Raw genomic sequence first — 21,971 nt, forward strand, 5'->3', positions numbered from 1 at the left:
CCGCGAAAGCAGGGCTAGGGGAGGGAGGAGATCTTCTCTTCACCACTCCTCCCACCCTGCACTGGATAGGCGTCACCCCTGGTGCCAGAGGCAACCCTCAATCTTGACAGTACTGCTGTCTAAGCGTGTTGGAGCTCAGGCTCCACCTCTGCCTTGTACTCAAGTCTTTGGGGCAGGTTACTTGTCTTTTGCCCCTCCTCCTGTGGCAGCCATTTTGTGGTGGTGTCCAGGACAGTTTCTCCAATTGTCATATGTGTCCATGGCCCTCCAAAGGTTGACTACCTCTGATCTTTACTGTGATCGGCTTAAGGATTTTAATATATCCCTAAGATGTATGCTAAGCTGTATAACTGTATTTTAATAAATAAATAAACAAACCTACCGCAACCAGTTTCCAATCCTCGTACCACCCAGACAGAGAAAGCAAGCAAGAGGAGGTGGCTTGCAGGGCCAGCTCCAGCCTGCTTGCTCACTTTTGTTGCCAAAATAGAGGACATGCACCACCCAAAAAAGAGAGGGCATCTGATAAAAGTTGCGTATGCTTCTATGTATTTGGAAACAATTACTATAATTTAAATAGGAAGGCAATACATCACACCATACTGTGATTAGGTGACCTGTCTACCCGCTCAGTCTGCTGTCCAGACACTATCTGTTGATGGGCAACTGCAAGGTCCCTTCTGGTTACCCCTTTAACTTTAAACCGGACTTGGACCGGGCAGCCGTAGAAAATGGAGGACTGTCCTCTCCGTACAGTAGAGCACCCGGCCACCCCAGTACTGGGGAGGAGGATGGGGAGGCATCGTGGGCATGTGGCTGGATGCCGAGGCACAACCTGGAATGTCCCGATTGTTTCCCAGGTCTTCCAGAGCAGACAGAGAGCATCGGACAGCCATGACCGCCTGGCTGGCTCGGGCGCGTCTGGAGACGGCGACCGGCCCCAGGCGGCGGCGATCCCTGGCGCGATCCCAGCCTGCCCGCCGCCTCTGCGGTATAAAGGGCCGGCGGCTGGCTGCTGCTGGGGGCCCCTGGTGGCGAGCGAGGGCTCTGCCGGGCCGCTGGCGAGTTCCTGCCCGCCGCGAAGCAGAGGCGCTGCGGAAGCGCAGCCGGGGGGCTCCATGGCCTTCGTTCGGAAGAGGCGGCAGGAGCAGCAGCTCTACTCCAAGGAGAGGTGGGTGAGGCGGGGGCGGGCGGGCTTGCAGCGCGCCGCCTCCGGGGATCGGGGGGCGAGCGGGCGCCCGGGAGCGGGGGCGCCGCCCTTCCCCGGGCTGCCCCTGCCGACTGCGCTCCGAGCCCGGGGAAGCTGCTCCAAGCGTCCCGGCCACGCTCCCGCGGAGGGGGCAGCCTCGTCGGCCCCCGCGGCTCTTAGGCCCCGCTCGGCGAGGAAAGGCAGACGAGGAAGGCCGGGGCCGGGGCCGGGGCCGGCGGGGGGCGTGAAGCGCTAGGCTGGATTTGGAGGCGTGCAGGGAAGCGGCCGGCGCGTTTTCCTTCCGAGCTGTCCGCTCGGCGCGGTGCCCTTTTGCTTTGCGCCGCCGCCAACGCGGAAGTGGAGCGGGGCTTGTTCTCTTGGGGCGCTGCGGTGGGTGATCACGGCGCGGCCTCGGCTCCTAAAAAATCTGCGCGGTTGTAATCCTAAAACGACCGCTGACGGCGTAAAGACCCATTGAAATCAGTGGGGTTTAGGGTCAAAACAGACATTACTTTAAATGCGGGTCTAGTGGCTGTGGCTGTCTTCGTTTTTACTCTAAAGTAGGTGTCGAGGGCCGGATCCGGGGCCCTGTGCCTACTCTGCAGTAAAAACTAAGAGAGAAAAAGACGTGGCGGCTGGACGCACATTTAAAGTAATGGCTGTTTTGGCCTTTATTTCTGAGTAAACATACATAGGCTTCATGTTTGTCCCTTTGCCCTCCCATGCCCTGTAACAATTCTTCCCTTTTCCTCACTTATTGCCACCATCTCCCTGTTTTTTCCACATACTTCTACCCTGTGTCGTTTTGGTCTGTGAAAATAAAGTGACTTTAGCCTAACTTTCGGTTGTATATGTTGGTCTAGCTCATGTTTGTAATGTTATTTGATCATGCAGTTTAATTTGTGCCAGGGCTGTGCCACAGAGCTGGTTTAACGATGAGGAACCAGCACATTTCTACATACTTAGGATTGAGAGTCACTCAGAGGCAGGAATTTAGTGAGGGGCAGAAAAGTACAAGCTATGAAAATTGGCTGGTACCAAGATACAGATAGTCTACTACTTCAAAAGTTCTGTACAGTGCCTTCTTATGTGTGTCTACTCTGAGGTAAGTCCCATTGAGTTCAGTGGGGCTTACTCCCAGTTAAAGAAGTATAGGATTGCACCACTGGTTGTATGAAGTGATAACAACTTTTTAAAAGTTTGAAAATAAGTGCGTGGTGTTTTGTCAGTTATTCCATTACATCAGCGTATTCATTGGCCAAAATACTGGACTCATGCCGTCTCAACATCTTACAGATGAAAATGAGATGAATCCACAAGCATTTGGATTAGACAGGGCAGAGTTAAAGGCAAAACTGAAGTACTTTGGCCACATAATGAGAAGACAGGATACCCTGGAGAAGATGCTGGTGCTAGGGAAAGTGGAAGGCAAAAGGAAGAGGGGCCGACCAAGGGCAAGATGGATGGATGATATTCTGGAGGTGACGGGCTCGACCTTGGGAGAGCTGGGGGTGGCGATGGCCCCGACAGGAAGCTCTGGCGTGGGCTGGTCCATGAAGTCGCGAAGAGTCGGAAGCAACTGACCAAATAAACAACGCACAACAACAAGGGCAGAGTTAAGGAGATAATAGTGTAGTGGAAAGTTGAGGCCAAACACATTCTAGGCTAAAGCAGAAATTAATTATACTGATGCAGGATAACTCAAAGAGAGTGAGCCAAGCCACACATTACAGGCAAGGTTATACAAAAGATACTGTAGAAACCATTTCACCTTACTTTAACAACGAAAAATACTGAGGAATGAAGTATGAGTGAATTCATGGCAAAGAATTCTTAAGCATTAGCCACCGTATCTATGGATGGTAAAAGACAACTCCTCATTCATCACCGTTGTCCCATTTTAGAGCTAGGGAGCACCAAAGCTAAAAGCTTATTTATCCAGTTCAATCAAAATATTCATACCAGGGTTCTTAAGCAATAACCATTACTCGTTCACACAGCTCCCATCTCTTTTTATAGGGGCAGGGGTGGATGTAGGGCAGTTAGTGCCACATGAGGGCCTGGAAGTTCCAGGTTCTGTTTTCTTCTCTCCCTCTCTGTCTCAAGCAAATATTGAGTGATTTGTTAACTCACCTTCTGCTTTTGTCTTCTTTATTTTTGTTTAAATCCTACTTACATCCTCACAAACATTTAGGTTCTCAAAAAGTAAAAACATATCTCTGAACTCTGTCTTTGTTTACAGTCAAAACACAACCTCCATTTCCCATCTTGTTTTAGTGCATTAACACTTACCATACAAACTTTTCACATATTACTTAAGAAGCTTAATTCTTAGCACTTGCTCACCACATACACAGGCATGCCGTGCTTTTTTTTTTTTTTAAACAACTCACATTTCCACTTTCTTCTTTTCTCACCTTCCCTGTTGGAGCTTATGTCTAGAAAACTTGTCTAAAACTCCAATCCTATACCCATTTACCTGGGAGTAAGTTCCATTGAACTCAATGGGACTTATTTCTGAATAGACATGCTTGCTCTGTTAGTGTGAATTTTTTTTAGAAGGTGTCTTGCCCTCATACCTTTTTGACTCATCTCTACAGGTGATGACTCAAAAACATATAGCAGCTCCTTGAAATAGTTCTGCAAGCCAACAGACTAGAATATGGTGGGAGCAGCAGCACTGAACAATTATTCCACCTCTCAACCAATAATGAGCAATGATATTGGGGAGGAAGTTGGTAGAAGGTAGCCATCTTACACAGGGCACTAACTTCCTGTTCGTGTAATTTTGGTAAACCTTTTAACTTGGGAATTTATTTGAAAAAACAAATGGTACCTTTTAATGGTGTTTCCCCTGCCCTATGCCTGACTGCTGCCTAGTTGGGAAGCCTCTATGATCCTGGAATCCTAGATAGGATGGAAAGGTTTCATTAGGGTGGCACCATCTTCTGAATCTATGTGATCTAACTGGCCTCTCTGGAACGTTGGAACCCTAGAATCTTCCATGGCCAAGACCATATGAGAAGGGGCCAATCTACACTTACGGGTTTTTTCGCTTCCAATGAGGTTTCACCGCCTGTCTTTCACACTATGCAGTACCTGCCTTGAATTGGAACTGGAATTTCCCACTTCCATGCTTCCGCTTTCAATACCCTGATATCCCAGTATTTCCCCTTAATGTGCTCTGATTTTCCGCCTTCGCTACTGTATCTGGTCGTAGTCCCTCTGCCTGTCCATATACAGCGGTGTTTGTATTTCCCTCCTGTCCAATCACAGCTCTCAACGGTTCCATGTTGTCTTCTGGCTACTGATCACATAGCTTCCTCAGCACTCAGTGTTTCCTCAGCAACAAGCAAAGGGCTGGATGTGCGCGCACTTGGCTGATCTCAGGAGCTAAGCAGGGTCAGCCCCGGTCAGTAGTTGGATGGGCGACCGCCTGGGAATCAGGCTTCCTGCATTGGGCAGGGGGTTGTTCTATCCCTTCAAATGAGACTAAGTTTGACCCCCTCCTATCCCCCGCTTTGGATTTTTTTTTAAATTAAGGCGTTACCTTCGAAGAATCGTGGCTTTTCCACAATTTTTTTTTTCTAGTTCAGGCATGATCTTCGAAGATTCGAAAATTCGAAGATCATGCCTGAATTGGGAAAAAAAAAATTGTGGAGAAGCCACGATTCTTCGAAGATAATACCTTAATTTAAAAAAAAAAAAATCTGAAGCTGGGGATAGGAGGGGGTCAAACTTAGTCTCATTTGAAGGGATAGAACAATCCCCTGCTCAGTGCAGGAAGCCTGATTCCCAGGAGGTTGCCCATCCAACTACTGACCGGGGCTGACCCTGCTTAGCTCCCGAGATCAGCCAAGTGCGCGCACATCCAGCCCTTTGCTTGTTGCTGAGGAAACACTGAGTGCTGAGGAAGCTATGCGATCAGTAGCCGGAAGACAACAAGGGGCCGTCGAGAGCTGTGAGAGTGGTGGGCGTGGAATCAGCAGAAACAGGAAGAGTTTCTGATCCTCCAATGAGAGCCTCCATCTTTAAGAGCAGGAAAACAGCACAGCGCTCGAGTGTGAACCGAGCTCACGCATTCAATGAAGCACCACAGTGGGGAAAATGGGTGAGTGTGGATAATCACGTTTTAATGCGAGAGCATTTAACCAGACAGGACACCGAATTCATTGCGATGGCGGGCGCAATGTAGATCAACCCAAGGATGATGGTAATGCAAGAAGGGACTACAGTGGGTTATCTAGGATTGATCTTAGAAAATCCTGGCAATCCTAGGGAAAATCACTACCATTGAAGTGGAAGTCAGGAGAAGGGCCATAGGTCAGTGGTAAAGCACATCCTCTGTGGTGAAGCATGCAAAAGGTCCCAGGTTCAGTCCCTGACATCTCAAGGTAGGAATGAGAAAGACGCCTCTCTGAAATCCTAGAGCCAGGAGTGGGAAACCTCTGGCCCATGGGCCAGATATAGCCCACAGGGGTTCCTCGTATGGCTTGACAGCTTCTTCCCCAGGCCTTTCTTCCTGATCAGAGATAAGTGTGTTTCCCTGCTGCAGTAAGAAAGGAACCCTTGATTGGAGGTAAGAGCTTTTTCTTGCAGGGGAGAGGGGGCAGGGCCTGGAGTGGAAGCTGCTGAGTGATTAAGGCCTGCTTACTTTTTAGTAGACATGTTGCTCATTCTTGCTTCTGATTAGACATGCAGAGGTTTGGTACTTGGGATGCTATTTGAAAGTGCTGCTGAGTGATTTGGTCCTGCTTACTTCTGAGTAGACATGCTGAAGCCTTGTCCTTTTTACTCCTGCGTGGGCTCACATTTATTAATTAATTTATTTATTTATTTTATATCCTGCCAAAGAAGGGCACTCAAGGCAGCTAACAATAAAAACAGAATTAAAACAAAAACTTGTTTAAATTGGTAATAATCACATTTTGGCTATGCTCACTTTGCCTTTGGCTATGCCAACAGATGGAATACGGACCTTGAGACCTCTCCTAGATTGGATAGAGAGTTTAGTAGACAGTATTGAGCTAGATGGACCAATGGTTTCACTCATTATAAGATAGCTTCCTACTTTCCTAGGAGCACATTTACTACTTACTGACCAGTTGAATACCCTACTGCCTGCACTCTGTGCCTTTACATCTATACAAGTAAAAGGGATAGAGACTTTGTTAATTCCTCTAATACAACCTTTTGGGACAGGTAGACACATTTTGGATTTTGAGAACGAGGTGTGGGTGCTGTCATAAAATGGCTACCATGAGGGGGCTTGCCCATTCACAAAATGACTGTCATGGTGGGCATTTCCCAGAATGCAAACCCAGAATGCAAAGTAGTGAGGCTAAAAGAAAAGTAACTTCCCAAGAATCTATGCACAAGGCAGAGGTAGTGTCTTGAGTTCTAAAACTTAATAATGCCACTCTTTTGTACCCACAGTTTTCTGCTCCAATACCCATTTCACAGACGATAAATTGATGAAGCTCAGAGCCAAGTAACTAGGCCAAGAAACTAAGTAGAATGCAGAGATGTGGCTAGAGCCCTGGAAGGTGCAGAATCTCATGAAGAAGGTTTAGCTTCCAAGCAGGCTTAAACTTCAGCCTATCCCTCTTAGAAACTAAAGGTTGAGCTACTTCTGACATTAAGAGCATCTTTGCAGCTAATGTGCAGGGGTTTTTTTAAATGCAAATACTATCAGGTAGGTGTGTATGTGGGGGGGGGGGAGTTTAAAAATTATCAGAATCACAGCAGGTGTGGAGAGGGAAATGGTAACTTTTTCCTGCCCTGCTGCAGTTCAGAGGAAATCCTTTCTCTGAAGCTGTTTTTTGTTTTGGGGGCTGGCAGATCACCTCTTGGGGCCTGTGTGGGACTTCCTGTCAGTGCAAATAGCATCTTGTAGTTTAGCTCTCACAGGAACACAGGAAACTGCCTTATACTGAGGTCAGACCATGGGTCCATCTAGCCCAGTATTGTCAACACTGACTGATAGCGCAGAAACCATGGAGAGCTTCTATCTGGAGATGCTGGGGATTGAACCTGGGACCGTCTGCATTCAAAGCAGGTGCTCTACCTCTGAGCCATGTCCCCTCTCAGTGTTGGGACTACTGTGGATTGCCTTATTTCCTTACATAAAGAGTGCCTTTGTGAATAGACTCCAGTACTGTGTTCCAGTTGTTGCAATGCACTGTTCTGCAATCCCCTTCTTTCTGTGCAATCGTATGCTAGTAGGCCTAGGGTAATGCATTGGTCACGTGTGACTATTTTACAGATGCTGTTTCTGATGCAAGAGCATCTCTGCGTTGTTGGTAACATAGAGGTCGCTAGCTGCTCACCCTTAGAAAGAATATCACATGGGGATGAGACAGTGGAAATGGTTGTGGTTGTTTTCAGCTAGGCTTGAAACTTCACTATTATTAAAAGGAAGTAATTTGGATGCTTCCAGTTTAAGAGTACTCTGTATGCTTTTTGTGTGCTTAATTTTCTGCACCCCACCCCAAAAGGGAAAAATACCTCAAATTACCTACCCCCCAATGGAAAAATGAAGCACTGTTTCCAAGAGTATAATAATTTTATATGGAAAAAAAAAGAAAACAGAGTACCATCTTGTTGTGAAAGGAACAAGATGTCATTCTTAGCGGCTTTGAGTTTTTCAAAGGAAGGGTGTTAGGAATGAAGCCTGACAACACCCAGTGTCTTATTTTTGATTGTAATCTCACTTGTCTTGGGGCCGGTTAGAGTTTGGAAAGGGAGATTCCCTGAACAGGTTTTTCAGGACTTCACTAAAATTACTTGGCATTTTATTTAGTGTATTTCAAGCGGTCAAATTCTGTCACATACACGATCTTGGTTAACCTCACAACAACTCGGTAAAGTAAGTCTGTACCATTATGTTTATATTACAGATGTGGTGCTTGGCCTGAGAGGTAGTGACTTGATGAAGGCCACCAAGTGAGTAAAGTTAAGTAAGGCTGAAGTAAAGTCAAGGGTCATTTCAACCACGAGTTCATGGTTGAAGCAAATGTGGGTTTTTGGATGGGGGCCCTGGTAAGTGTTGACTCCAGTTAAGCCTGCTTCTTTTATAGGCTTATTCATTTTCGTCTGGCTTCATTTAGTCTGATTAAACTTTTCTTTTCTTTGTGTAAGAAAATGACCTATGGTAAGTAATTACATTTCATGAAGATCCAAAAACTTGTTACTGTACTGCTAATGAAGCCTGGTACCCTTTAGCCTTACTCACGTTAGTGCTCTCCTTCACATTACTGCTGGAAATATCAGCAAAACCTGGTCTGAAATGTGTTCCTGATTTTAAATTTATTTTATTTTCTACCCTACTTTTCAATACTGAAGGATTCCTAAGGAAGCTTACATAAAATAACAATAATAATCAACAATAATTAAACTCGGTGCCATCCATCTCACCATTGCTCTGTGGTAGTACCCAGGCCTGTAGCCAGCCTTAAAGGTCTTGAGGGTCTGCCAAAAAGGTAGGGGGACATTAATCTAATTTGCAGGCCTTTTAAAGACAAAATTGTAAACTGTTTTTTAAGTATTTCTAAAAAAATAAACCCCGGGGGTTATGTTTAATTATTTGTAGAAAATAATTTTACAAACACACACACACACCCCTATTACTGGCTACAGGTGTGGTAGCACCCCTCCAAAGATATTCCTTATCAGCGTGTTGTGGGGGTTCCTAATTTATTTTGCCCCATCTAATTCCTGACTGCTAGCGGTTTGGTGGTTAGTGGCCTGGCTATGTGCTCCTTACTCCTTGTGCCCCTTTCAGGTCTTTTCACTGTTCTAGGTCAGAGAGAGAGAGAGAGAGAGAGAGAGAGGAGCAGGTGCAGTAGTTGTGCCTGGGATGAGCTGAGTAATGGCACTATTCTGCCAATTGCAAATCCTTAACCTATAATGAATCTGCAACAAAATGTTGCACTGTGGAATCTACAAATCTATAGTGTGACCACATTTGGAATGCTGTGTACAGTACTGGTCACTGCACCTACAAAAAAGGATATTGTAGAGTTGGAAAAAGTGCAGAAAAAGGCAACTGAAGTGATCATGGGGATGGAACAACTCCCTTATGAGGAAAGGTTATAACATATGGGACTCTTTTATTTAGAGAAAAGGCAAGTAATGGGAGACATGATAGAAGGGTACAAAATCATGCACTGTGCAGAGGAAGTGGATAGGGAGACATTTTTCTCCCTCTCTCATCATACTAAAACTTGGGGTTATCCCATGAAACTGACTGACTTCAGGACAAATAACAGGAAGTACTTCTTCACACTGTGCATAGTTAAACTGTGGAATTAATTCCCACAAGATGTAGTGACAGCCACCAATTTGGATGACTTTAAAAGGAGACTGGACAAATTCATGGAGAAGGCGCTCTCTGGCTACTAGTCTGATGGCTACGTGCTACTTCCAGTATCAGCACTTGCTGGAGAACCTGACTAGGAAGGCACTATTGTGCCCATGTTCTACTTGTGAGTTAGGGTTAAGCAGCTGGTTGGCCACCATGTGGACAGAATGCTGGATGTGATGGACCTTCTTGTCTGATCCAGCATGGCTCATCTTATGATCGCATGAGGACTCCCATGCAGGGTTCCAGCTGGCCAGCCATTCCACCCCCCACACCACCCTGCCCCATTCTCCGGCACAGCTTCAAGGAGGAGTTTGGAAGCTTTCACTTCCATTTTTGGTAAACTGGTTTGTCCATACCAGGGGTGGAGAACTTCCTTCAGCCCAAGGGCCAGGGGCATTGCTAGGTTCTTAAAAGATCAGGGGCACAGGCCCATAATACAAATTTGCGTATGTGTGTGTGTATATATATGTGTGTGTGTGTGTGTCTAAGCACACCTCTAATACATGTGTGATGTGCATGTGGTATGCTTGCATATGGGTCCGTTTGTGTATAGATTACATACACACATAAGAAGTGTGCACTGACCCCCCACCCCACTTCAACTCAGACCCTGATTTCAGCATTTTGGAAAACACCCACTTCTACTCAGGCCAATTTGTAGTCGATCCACTTCACCTCAGCACCAAACCTGAGTCCAGGTTTGGAAAAATGAGTCTTTATGCTTCCTGTTGATTACCATGGGAAATTAGGAAAAAACTTTTACTTTTTTTTCTTAGAATGGGATGATAATTTCAGGCACAATAGCCCCCTAGAAGGGGATTACAGCTGCCCAATGTCAGAAAAATAGGTGCCCGGTTTATATTTTGATTTTCTTTTAAAGGGAACTTCCAATAATGTTTTTATTCCTTGGGAGAATTGGATAAAAAATTCAGGATTCATTGCCCCATCAGAGGAGATCATGTCTGCCAAATTTCAGAATGATAGCCACAGGGTTTTTTGTGCAAAGGTGGCCTTGACATTTTGAGGTCTCCAAAAGAGGACATACTTATCTCCCTATGTTCCTTGTGGACCATTGTTCTGAAGATTACAGACAGCCTGGAGGTGTCCCTAAGTAAGAAACCAGCAAAGTTTCAGAAGGATAGGTGCAGCAGTTCATGTGGAAGGCGAGTTCTCCAATTTGGGGGAGGAAGTGATTTGCTTTCCCTCCCCCCCCCCATTGTTTTTGGGTAAACTTGTATAAAAATGCACAGGTCATTAGAGGCAAGAAAAGTGCAAAGTTCCTGAAGAATATACATGCATGAAAATTTAGAATGGTGAAATATAAATCAACTCTAGTCAATGTTAGCAGCAGGGAAACATGGATGGGAAGGTGCTGTTGCACTCATGTCCTGCTTATGGGTTTCCTGTGGACATCTGGTAGGCCACTGTGTGAACAGAATCCTGGACTAGATGGACCTTATGTTCTTAAATACAGAGTGCCTCTGAGCATGTGCAGAATGCTTTTCTTTCACCACTGAGCACTTAGATTCTCCCCCTACCAGTTCCATCTCCCTTCATGTAGCCATCCCTCTTCATCCTACCATCCATCCTCCAGCAACTCTTCATAAAAACAGATGTCTTGTTTTCTGCAACTCTCCTCTACCTTCTCCTTGTTATGCACAAGCCGTCATTGTATATTCCTCCCCATAACTTCATTTGTGCCAAGACTTCACCAGGATTCAGCCAATGAGTCTGTTTTCAAAACTAGGGCTAAGTTATGGAGAAACTTTGAGCATGTACTAAGTGCCTTTCCCTCACCACTGAAGCTAGAGTTCATGCAAAATGAAATGTGAGCAGTGCCGTGCTCACAACTCTGGACTTATTTCTGAGTAAACCTGGAGAACATCAAGGTGCAAACCTCCCTGCAAAAGTAACTTGTGCTGGAATCCTATGCACACTTTCCTGAGGGTAAGCCTCATTAAACATAATGGTGCTTCTGAGTAGGCATACATTTGTTGTTGTTCAGTTGTGTCCGACTCTTCGTGACCCCATGGACCATAGCATGCCAGGCCTTGCTGTCCTGCGCTCTCTCCCGGAGCGTGCTCAAGTTCATATTCATAGGCATACATAGGATTGGATAAATGAGCAGTATTTATCCCCCCTCCACTTACAAAAGAAACCCCAAACTTCTTTTTTTATTAAAGCTTTCTTGTCATAGGAATATGGGAAGCTGCTTTATACTGAGTCAGACCCTGGGTCCATCTAGTGCAGTATTGCTGACACTGACTGGCAGCAACGGCTCTCCAGGGTCTCAGGCAGGATTCTTTCCTAGCCCTACCTGGAGATGCCGGGGGTTGAACCCGGGACCTTCTGCATGCCAAGCATGTGCTCTACCGCTGAGCTACAGCCCTTCCTAATGCTGGATAATGGCAACTGACAAACAAAACAGCCCCAGATTTGTTTCTCTGCAACCACGTGAACCCACGTTTCTCAAAGACTTGAGTGAGAAGGAGAAAACCAACCCTCTTATCTGTTTGTATAAAGTCAAATACAGTTCAGAACTTCTCTTGCCCACCAAAGAGAATTCTCTGTAAGAACTCCTCAAGATATACTCTGGGTGGAATAAAGAAGAGAAAGAAAGATAGGGGAGGGAAGAAGAAGAAAGGAAGAATGCTGGTTGGAAATGCAGGAGGGGTGGGTAGAGAGAATTCCCTAAGCCAAGTGGCTCCTTTCAGAGAAGAAGTATTTCAGAGGAATTTAGAAGGTTGTGGAGGGTTTGTAAGGATTGCACTTACTTAAATTAACTTTATGAGGTGAAGTGGCTGAGGGTTTTTCCTAGTTTTTTTTTTTTTTTTAACTGTAGAACCTACTTAAAAGCCCCAGCAGTTTCTTGATTATGACGCCACATAGTCTTAACCCTCCTTTTGGAATAATTTGAGTCCTACAGCTCCAGCAGTTTCTTGATTATGACGCCACATAGTCTTAACCCTCCTTTTGGAATAATTTGAGTCCTACAGCTATTTAGGAGGAATTAAAAGTGAAGAAAGAAGTTTGTGGAGGCTGATTGGATCCTTTGCTGTACTGAAGCTACTAAACTTCTGCAGAACCCAAAGGTTCCAGTTTGGGACAGTACAATCAGATGCTGTGTGAAATACCAGTATTTCACATGGAGCTCTTTTCTTCCCTTCCTTCTCCCTCTTCAAAATTTTATTGCAAGCAAGCTCCTAGCAGTGGGCATGTAAGAGCAGAAAAGTAGTGGCGGGGAGAGAAAAAACAATGAGCAGACTGTGGAAGGAAAGGTGGTGGTCTCCCTTCTGGTTTAAAAGGCTGGTGCATTCACACTGGAGTCTATTGGTCTGCCAAGGGAGTGAGTCCCAAGGCCTTCTACTAACAGCAAGGCTACTGAGCTCAGGTGGGGCTGTGCACTGCTTCAGATTCGGATCCGAATTCTGAACCGAAGCAGGATGATTGTGACCAAATCGGTCCAGATCTGAAGCAGGTCTGGATCAGTCCAAATCGATTCAGATCGCGTCGGATGCTTCTGAAGCCCAGACAGCATGTCTGGGAAATGTAACAATTTCCTTAAGATTAGGAGGGGGAGAGGAGGAGTTGGGAGGGGGGAACTGAGCCTTGCCAAGTGACATCTAGCTGCCAATAGGGCTGAACTTTTAACCCAGCAGTCTCCAATCACAATGGAGTGGTTGAGAGTAGGGTGCAATCACTATAAGGAAAGGCTTCAGTGTTTGGCCTATTTAATTTAGAAGAAAGGCAAATAAGGGGGAGGTTTCTACAATTATATGGAGTAGTGAAAATGGAGCAGTGCAATAAATAAGCTGAGTTGGATGTGACCTTTTCCCCAGGTAATGTGTATTGCAGCCAAAGAGATGTTTAACGTTTTCTTCTCTTAATGAGGAGCCTCAGGTCATCCAGTGAAGCTGAACAGTAGCAGATTCAGGACAGACAAAAGGGAAGTACTATTTGCACTTCAAAAAACCCTACACCAGAGATTAGGAATAGTGCTCTCCTAATGGTCACTTTAAACACCTCCTGATTAGGATCTCTAATCCCCTGTGTGGCTTGACAGTTTTTACTTTTTGTTTTAGTCTTTGAGAAAAGGACGTTTATGCATGACTAGCACAAAAACCACTGGACTTAACTGTCTGAAATTTGGCAGGTTCAGTCAGCTCCTTAGGGGCTGCCAGGTCCCCAAATTCCATGTACTTATATGGAAGCACAACAAAAGTATAGCTCTTTGCTTTGACAGATTTTCTTGAAAATAGGAAATTTTACCTGTGACTGGGACAAAAGCCACTGGACCCAACTGCCTGAAATTTTGCATGTTCAATCAGCTCCATGGGGGTTACTAGTGCTCCAGATTGCATATGTTTATCGTACAAAGTAAAAAAGTTATGGCCATTTCTGTTTTCCATTGCAAGTCAATGTGAGAATTTAATTTTTTTTAAGGCAATTAGGGCAGCTCAAAAGATCCAGGGCACAGCTGAGAAAATCCAGGGCCATGCCCAGGTGGGCCCTATTCCAATGACACCCTTGCCAAGGGCCAAATTCAATTTTGGAGAAGCTCTCAAGGGCCACATTCCAGTGATAGGCGGGGCCAAAGGCAAAGATGCTAGGGCCAAAATACAAAAATGCCAGCCTGTTATAGCTTAAAGCTCTTACTGCCAGTCATTAAGCCTTAGAGGAGCCATTTCAGCCTTTTAGAAGGCAGGTGGGGGGGGCGTGCAAAAGCTGGGAAACCACCAAATGATTGGTGGTTGGGGAAAAGGGAAGGGGGCCAGGGGAAGGGGGCATGCCATGTGGGGAATTGCAGAGGGCCGGATTTGGACCCCAGGCTTGAGGTTCCCCACCCCTGGTCCAAACCAACAAACTATGGTTCATGTTAAGTAGGGTTTTTCTCTGAAATGCGAAACTGGGAAACTTGCCCAAGCGGTGCAGGAGTGTTCTGCTCAGTGTTGGGCGATTACCCCCTTCCACTGCAGCCCCGTAAGACAGAGCCTGCAATGTTCAGTAGGTCTCCCTGACAACTTGTCGAGACTCTTTTTGGATGGGTGGGGGTACTGGGGAAGAGGAGAAAAGGGAAGGATACATTGCCTGAGCTGCCTTCTGCTCACATAATGTTGGATCTTGCTCTAGGCTTAGAAAAAATTATGGAGGACTCTCTGAAATTAGTCAGATTAATTGAAGAATAACTGTGTGAGAGAAATCCCATCTGTAAAAAGATAACCATTTCTTAGAAAGGTAGCAAAGACTTTTACCACAATATTGTATTTGTACACAATTCTTAATCTCGTTGATATCTGATGAAGTAAATTCATTTTTCTTAAACTCTAAGTAGTTTGCAGTAGCAGACTACATCTGCAATTAATACCGCTATGTTCATAGCTCAGTAAGATTTAGTCATTTGCACCGGTAACTAGGGTGTATATGGAGAACTCCATGAAATGAAACTTGGGAACTTCCTCTTCAGCTGTATTTGCAAAGTTTTGGGTGAATATAATTAGGCTTTCGATGCCAATTAAAAACACTTATGCTTACCCAAGCCTTGGGCAGCTTTTAATCAATATTTATTTAATATTTCATTTAGCTTCCATGTTCAAGCCTTGATGTTTGATTTTTTTTTTTTTTAATCGATGTTGGTGCATTGTTGACCTGATACTTTGTTTAACCTTTTCATTTGGAATGTCAGATTGTTCTTATTTTATGTTGTAAATTGCCTTGGAGTCAGGTGGGATATAAAATAAATAAGTGGTGGTGACGGCAGCCAGCTAGAATCTGTGTTGGTTTGGGCTATATATGGAACTCAGGAGAAGTTTTCTTTCAAGGCCAGGTGTTGATATTCTAATGAGTGTTCAAAAACTCTGACCAATTGTGGCTTCCGATTTAGTGGTGGGTGAAGATATTGATCTCTTTTTAATAATAAAGGCTGAATCTCTGTCTCTGTCTATCTGATTTGTTAAAAGGTCTTTGCTTGCTTTTTAACTATAATTGGCTATCCACAGTTCTAATTGAATGTAATAAGAATGAGACTGCACAGAATATGTAGGGTCAGCCTTACCATGGGGCAGGGTAAATGTGTTCTGAAAGAGCAGCAAACAATTAGTTATTTAGGTTGTAGTCTTATAATTCCCACATACCTGAGAATAAGCCCCACCAAATTCAGTGGGGCTTACTTCTGAGTAGACATGCCTACGATTGTGCTGTTTCTTTTTTCCTGCCAGGAAAGGGGAGAGATGTTTGTGGATGCCTTAGGTGCCAGAATAACTTGACCAGTCTTCGATACTATGTGCCTTGCCTGGTGTGTGTGTGCGCGTGCATGTGCGTGCGCGTGCATGTGCGGGCGTGCGTGTTTGTGTAGGGGTGGCAGGGGCGCCACTTGCTACTCTTCCTCAGCCAGCCAAGTGTCTTGGGCCAGCCCTGATTATAGGCCAGAAATCCTAAGTGGAGAGAGGAGATTTCTTAGCAAACATATTGTGAATAGCACTCTGTGCTTCAAATGTAAATCAGATCACCAAAATGCTAACAAAACACTTCGGATCAGCTCATGCTACTTTATTGGCAATGCTACTTATAAAGACACTCCTCGTAGTTCTTTTACAGATAGTCTTGACCATGGGACTTGAAATATTCTAATAACAACTGTGACATGGATGAGAGAGTGGATACATTCAGACTGTCAGATTTCTGCTTAATAAACTGAGATATGCATGAGTCTTTTGCCAGCCACACAGCTTCTTCTTTGCCCCCCCTTTGTGGCACTCAGCAGTCAGACCAAGAAGTCTCTAGTTGACCACTCACTATTAATCTGAACTGGGAAATCCTGGTTACCAGCTTCAGAACAGGTGAGGATCGTAAACCATGGTTTGAGGTTGGTTTTAAGATCCTGATTTGTTCTGAAGCTAGTATCCATAGTTTCCCGGTTTGGATAAAATGGGGAAACCATGGTCAACTGGAGACTTTCTAGTCTGATTGCTGCACACCATGAAAGGGGCTGCAAGCACAGGCAAAAGTCTTGCCATATCTCATCTTATTAAGTTGAGATATGCTCATACAAATGTGGGCTATGCGTCTAGATTTTAATATGGCCATTGGAGTACAGTTTTTCTTACAAAGACTATAGACCAGCTTTCCCCCACCTGATGCCCTCTAGATGTGTTGGACTACAACTCCCAGAATCCCCCCGCCAACTCTGGAGGGCTCCAACTTGGGTAAGGCTGCCATAGAAAATGGTAGAAACTACCAACTTTTTTATGCACAGGCCAGGCATGTCGATATAATTATTACTTGGGGTGGCCAACTCCGATATTCTTTGGGGCTGCTCTGTTCTCCAGGTAGCATGGCCCAGAAGTTCGGAGTGCATTTTGTCAGACAAGCCAAGTCTTTGTGAGTAGGCAGGCTTGGTAATACAATTGGCTCCTTTTAGCTGTAAAGAGTGTCACAATTTTGGAGTCCATTCTCCTTGGATATAGCTGAGACATTACAAATAAATCCAAAACCAATTTAACATTAAGATATAGAACAGCTCTTTTTTACGCACCATGCATTTTCTTTTCTTTTGACTGAAATGGAAGACAAATATCCACTGAACTTGGTTAAAATTTGTTAATGCTACCAGGGGGCATATAGCATTGCTTACAGGGATAAAACTAGCTTGTAGGCCACCAATTGGCTATTCTGGCATTAGGAATACCTGACCCTGGATCAGTGAAATCAGACTGGATCGGACTGTGTGAAAATTAGAATTGCAGCAGGTACATCACTTTCCCATGAGCGTAAGATTATAACAATACATTTTGTAGCTGCTGAAATGTTCAGTTCCTCACAATTTAAGAAAGCACAAGAGCTTTGTTCGGTGCTGAATCTGGAAGTCTCTCAAGTCCCATGAATCCATAATGACCTGTGGAAAAACCTGACATACAAATGGGAAGAACTCAATATTTCACTTGAATTTGCAAAGCAAGCATTTTCTGTAGGATTTAGGAAGCCATACACAGGGTGGGGAGCTTCTTCCAGGTTCCTCGCTTAAAGGTGGCCTAGAAATAATTTTAGATGGACAGATTTCAGCCGGAGGGCCAAATTCAGTTTTGGAGAAGCTGTCAGGGCTGTAGTTGTGGCCAGGCCCAAAGGCAAAGGCGGTGGGGCTAAAATAGCAGTATGTTGTAGACTAAAGCTTTCACTGCCAGCAACTAAGCCTTAGGAGAGGCATTTTAACCGTTTTAGAATGGGGAAGAACTGCACAAAAGCTAGGAAACCACCAAACCATAAGTGATTGGGGGGGAAAGAGGTGGGCCCAGTGGAAGGGGCAGGGCTGGCATCAAAGGTAGGCATGGCTGCACACCTGCTGAGGGCCCACAGCCCAGGAGGAGCTCATTCATAAGAGCCCCATGGACTATCCTCCACTTCACCATTGCAATCTGCTTGTTCACCCGCCTCTCACTCTGGCCCAGAAAACAGTGATGGTGGTGGTGGTGAGGAGGAGCAGCAGTAGATGTTCACTGTCTCTCTGCCTGTTGAGCAAGCGAGTGGTAGCAATGATGGAAGAGTGGATGAGTAGCAATAGCAGCTAATGACAATGGCGGTGCGAAGGTAGACTCACTGAGGGAGGTGGCCCATTGAGGGTGCCTTGGCCAAGGGCCCTCAAAAACCTGGAGCCAGCATGGATCTGGGGAACCATGGAGGACCAGATTGGGATCTCAGGAGGGCCACATTTGACCCCTGGTCCTAAAGTTCCCCACCCCTGAAGTAACATATTAGTAAAGACATTGTCAAACCTCTTTCCCTTATGTTGAAAGTTACCTATCCCGTTTCCCAGCAATTGGCGGCACATGATGAGGTTTAATCAGTCTTGGATGTGTCTTGAGTTATGTCTGGTAGTTAATGTTATTTTTAGTTATATGTTGTTTGTGGGTACTGTTGTATGCTTTTGTGTGCTTTTTTGTAAATGGCTTTTAAACTTTTTATATTGTGTTAAATGTTTTAACTTTTGTAAACTGCCCAGAGAGCTTTGGCTATGGGGCGGTATAGAAATGCAATAAATAAATAAATAAAATTTTGCTTTTATTGTTTTAGGTTTTCTTTGCTACTCCTTAATCTGGAGGAATACTTCTTCGAACAGCATACAGCTAATCACATTTGTAACAAGGGTTGCAGAGAAAAAAGGTACAATACCACTTCCATAAAACTGAGAACACTGGAGGTATTATGGTGTTACATCAGCTTAAAATTCTGCAATAACCTTTAAATGTCTCCGTAGGAAAATCAGAGGGTCATTAAAAATCTGCTCAAAATCAGTGATATTTGAACCTGATGAAATAAGCCACCCCATTATTAAGGTAAGCAGTGTAGTAATAGATAGCAGAGTGTTGTAGTCTCTAAAAAAAATTAAAAAGAAAAAAATAATTTGTTTTTCTGAATATTCATATAGATCCCATTGAGAGACTGCCTGAAAATAGAGGCACCAGAAGACAATGAAAGAAATTATTCCTTCACAGGGTATGTGATCTTGAATGTGTGTTAAGTATTTTGCCTTTGTCTTGAATTTGTGTGATAATTGGTTTTCAAATCTGTGTTTTAGGGGTAACCTTGGACAGATTTCTATTTTATCCAGTCAGGTAAGTGATGAACATTCCAAAATTATATTTGTTTTTTAAATAATAAGCAAAATGTTACTCTTAAGAAGGCAATAGAACTACATGTGAGATGGTAGGTTCAGAAGTTCAGGAACTGCAGATAATGTAGCAGTTGGAAGCCTTCTAATATTAGAATACCTGCAAAACAAAAATAAGGGGGAAATGGTGTGACTTTTTATTGTGGAGGAACCCTAGGAGCCAAACTACAAATTACATTATGCACACTTATGACCACTTCTTATTTTGAGGGTCCTGTATTTGGAATGTGTTCCAGATCCAGTTTGGGCCCCACACCAATATCCAGCTGAAAGTCCCTCCCTACCCCAGTTGGTAACTGTCTCTCCCTCCCCCCCAATTTTACTACGAACAGCACTTTTGGGGGCCAATAGCATCCTGGAGGGGGTGTCATTTGCTAGGAAGTTGGCATGGCCCCCTGATTCTGATCTGGACCATGTATGGATAGGGACCCCAGAGCAATTTTTTCTTCGAAGTAAAAGTGATCAGCTTAGACACACACTTAAAAAACAACAACACGTACGTAACATAATACTCTGTTTTCATAAGTGAAGGAACATTAATTTCTCTCTTTCTCTTAACATGTGAGACCATGCCATTCCTGTTCAGTTATGAGTTGTTGTTCTGACTTTATTTTGCATAACAAGCACTTAGGTTTTTAAAGATTTTAGAAATAAAAACCACAAAAGTAAAGGATAAAAGTGTTTCCTTTACTTTTATCACCTCTTTGTTACACAGAGATAGTGAACCCAAGATAGAGGTAAAGACAAGAAAACCGCAGGTTAGGATTTAACAAAATGGACTCTTAACAAGTGGGGGCATGGAGTTTGATCCAGACTTAGTTGGTTGAACTTCAGTCCCAATGAAATCGATAAATCAATGAAGTCCTATTTATTTCAGTGGGAAAGCAAGTTCAACTAACTTACTCTGGTTCCAACCCATGCTGAAAAGCTACTTTAAATGTTATATTTCAATTTTAATTTATGAAGTAGATCATTCTTAGAGATCCCCTTAAAAAGAGAGAGGCAGGACATGCATTTCAAGTGACAGAAAAAAATAGACAACAAGGTGGAGTGAGATTAGAGAAGAGAGAAAAGGGAAAACGAGTAAGGACTAGCTTAAACTGCATACAGTACATATGGGGAGTAAGTGACGAGAAATGACTGTGAAAATGAGATGAGCAGCAATAGCCGGACCATTCGTTACTTCTCTACACCAGTACCTACCTTCCCAGAGTAGACAAACTCTCCTACACCGTTACATCCAGCAAATCCTAATGGCAAAAACCTATTACCACAACATACTCTGAATAAATTATCCTTTTTTTTTTTTTAAGGCTTTTCTCACTAAAGAGCAAAACCTCATTGCACCCTTTAAAACAGAAAGAGTGAGTATATATTTTTCTCCCCTTCAAGAAAATATCTGAATTTCATGTAACATGTTGCCGTGTTCCTGACAGAACATTAGTGGTTAATTATTTGGGGAACTGCATTAAAAGAAAGGAGAGGCTTTCTTTGACATTGGATGAAGATTATCTTTGCGTATCTTTTAATATCTTTGGTATGGACATATCTTTGACATGAATAAATTAATAGGAAGAGATTAATGATTCTTGCAAAATGCTCATTTAGTTTTCCAAATATCATGTACATGGAAAACAATTGAAAGAAACTGGAGTTGCAGTAAAAGAGCTCATTTAATGTAATGTCTGAAGTGTGGAAAGTCAGTGCACAAATGATTTGTGCACATGCTTTTCCTGTAGTGAGATGTACAGGAACCACATGTAGGGGCAGATCTTCTTTCTTGGTAGAAGGTGATATCTGTGACATCCCAAATTGGCCATTGCTGCAGGTAACGTAAAAAGCTAGTGTGCAATTTGCTGCACATATTTTTCTCTGTAAAATCCAAGGCTGTTCCAATATCTGAATGCTATAAGAACATTCACGCCAGCAAAGCAATATATGTGCACATAATACACAATCCAGTGAAATTAGTTCAAAGTCTTCAGGGGACATTTGTAACAGAAAAATGAGAACTGTTAATGATATATAAGCTACTTCCTGTTCTTTTGTACATTCAGAAATTTACAATAAAGTGTTTAAAACTTCTTTAAAAAGTCCTCAGAAGACCACTCCATATCTTACAGATAGCACAGCCGGGATTATGCCCATTTATGCACTCTCATGTAGCTTGCTTACACACATATTCTTAGCATGTATAACAGCTGTGCTGACTGGTAGTCAAGTGTTGTTGTTTTAAGAATATACTGGCCTGGTTTTCACAAATGACAATCCAGAGTATGGGTTGAGTATGGATTGTCATTGAATCGTGGGTTATTGTTACATACGAACCCTGCACTATGGTTTAACTATGGGCTGTTATCCATGAACAACCCAGGAAGAGAGCCCATGGTTTGTTGTTAGGTTGTGAACTGTGGGTTGGTTGTGGTTAACAACCCATAGTTAAACCATAGTGCGGGGTTCACATGTAATGACAACCCATGATTCAACAATAATCCATGCTTCAACGACACTCCATATTCAAACCATAAACCTGTGCTCTGGGTTGTTGTTACATGTGAATCAGGTCACTGAGTCAGACTGTTGGACCATCTTGGATCAGTGTTGTCTAACAGTGACTTGCAGCAGTTCTCTGCGGTTTCAGACAGCCGTCTTTCCCAGCCTTATCCAGTGATGATGCCAGGAATTTAACCTGGACCTTTTTCATGCAAAACTGTGCTCTATCACTAAGCTACATCCCTCCTGCATTTTAAACTTTG

General features: G+C 43.9%; 1 protein-coding gene across 4 annotated transcripts in view; it reads left to right on the forward strand.

Annotated features, from left to right (window-relative positions):
• Positions 1–1,020: 1,020 nt before the first annotated feature.
• Positions 1,021–21,971, forward strand: part of NSMAF (neutral sphingomyelinase activation associated factor) — a 56,378-nt gene continuing 35,427 nt past the window's right edge. For 2 of the 4 annotated variants that reach the window (XM_084849466.1, XM_084849465.1), the window contains exons 1-6: positions 1,021–1,171; positions 18,618–18,707; positions 18,802–18,880; positions 18,973–19,040; positions 19,123–19,159; positions 20,529–20,579. In XM_084849466.1, the coding sequence (XP_084705592.1) occupies positions 1,119–1,171; positions 18,618–18,707; positions 18,802–18,880; positions 18,973–19,040; positions 19,123–19,159; positions 20,529–20,579 (378 nt within the window). In that variant the 5' untranslated portion in view covers positions 1,021–1,118. Of the gene's footprint in view, positions 1,172–8,088; positions 8,231–18,617; positions 18,708–18,801; positions 18,881–18,972; positions 19,041–19,122; positions 19,160–20,528; positions 20,580–21,971 lie in introns of those variants that run through there. The other 2 variants (XM_084849468.1, XM_084849467.1) reach the window with 2 other exon arrangements.

The sequence above is a fragment of the Heloderma suspectum genome, chromosome 4 (genome assembly GCF_057233095.1).
Source record: "Heloderma suspectum isolate Gila_16-S chromosome 4, 16-S_ref, whole genome shotgun sequence".
NCBI lineage: Eukaryota > Metazoa > Chordata > Lepidosauria > Squamata > Helodermatidae > Heloderma > Heloderma suspectum.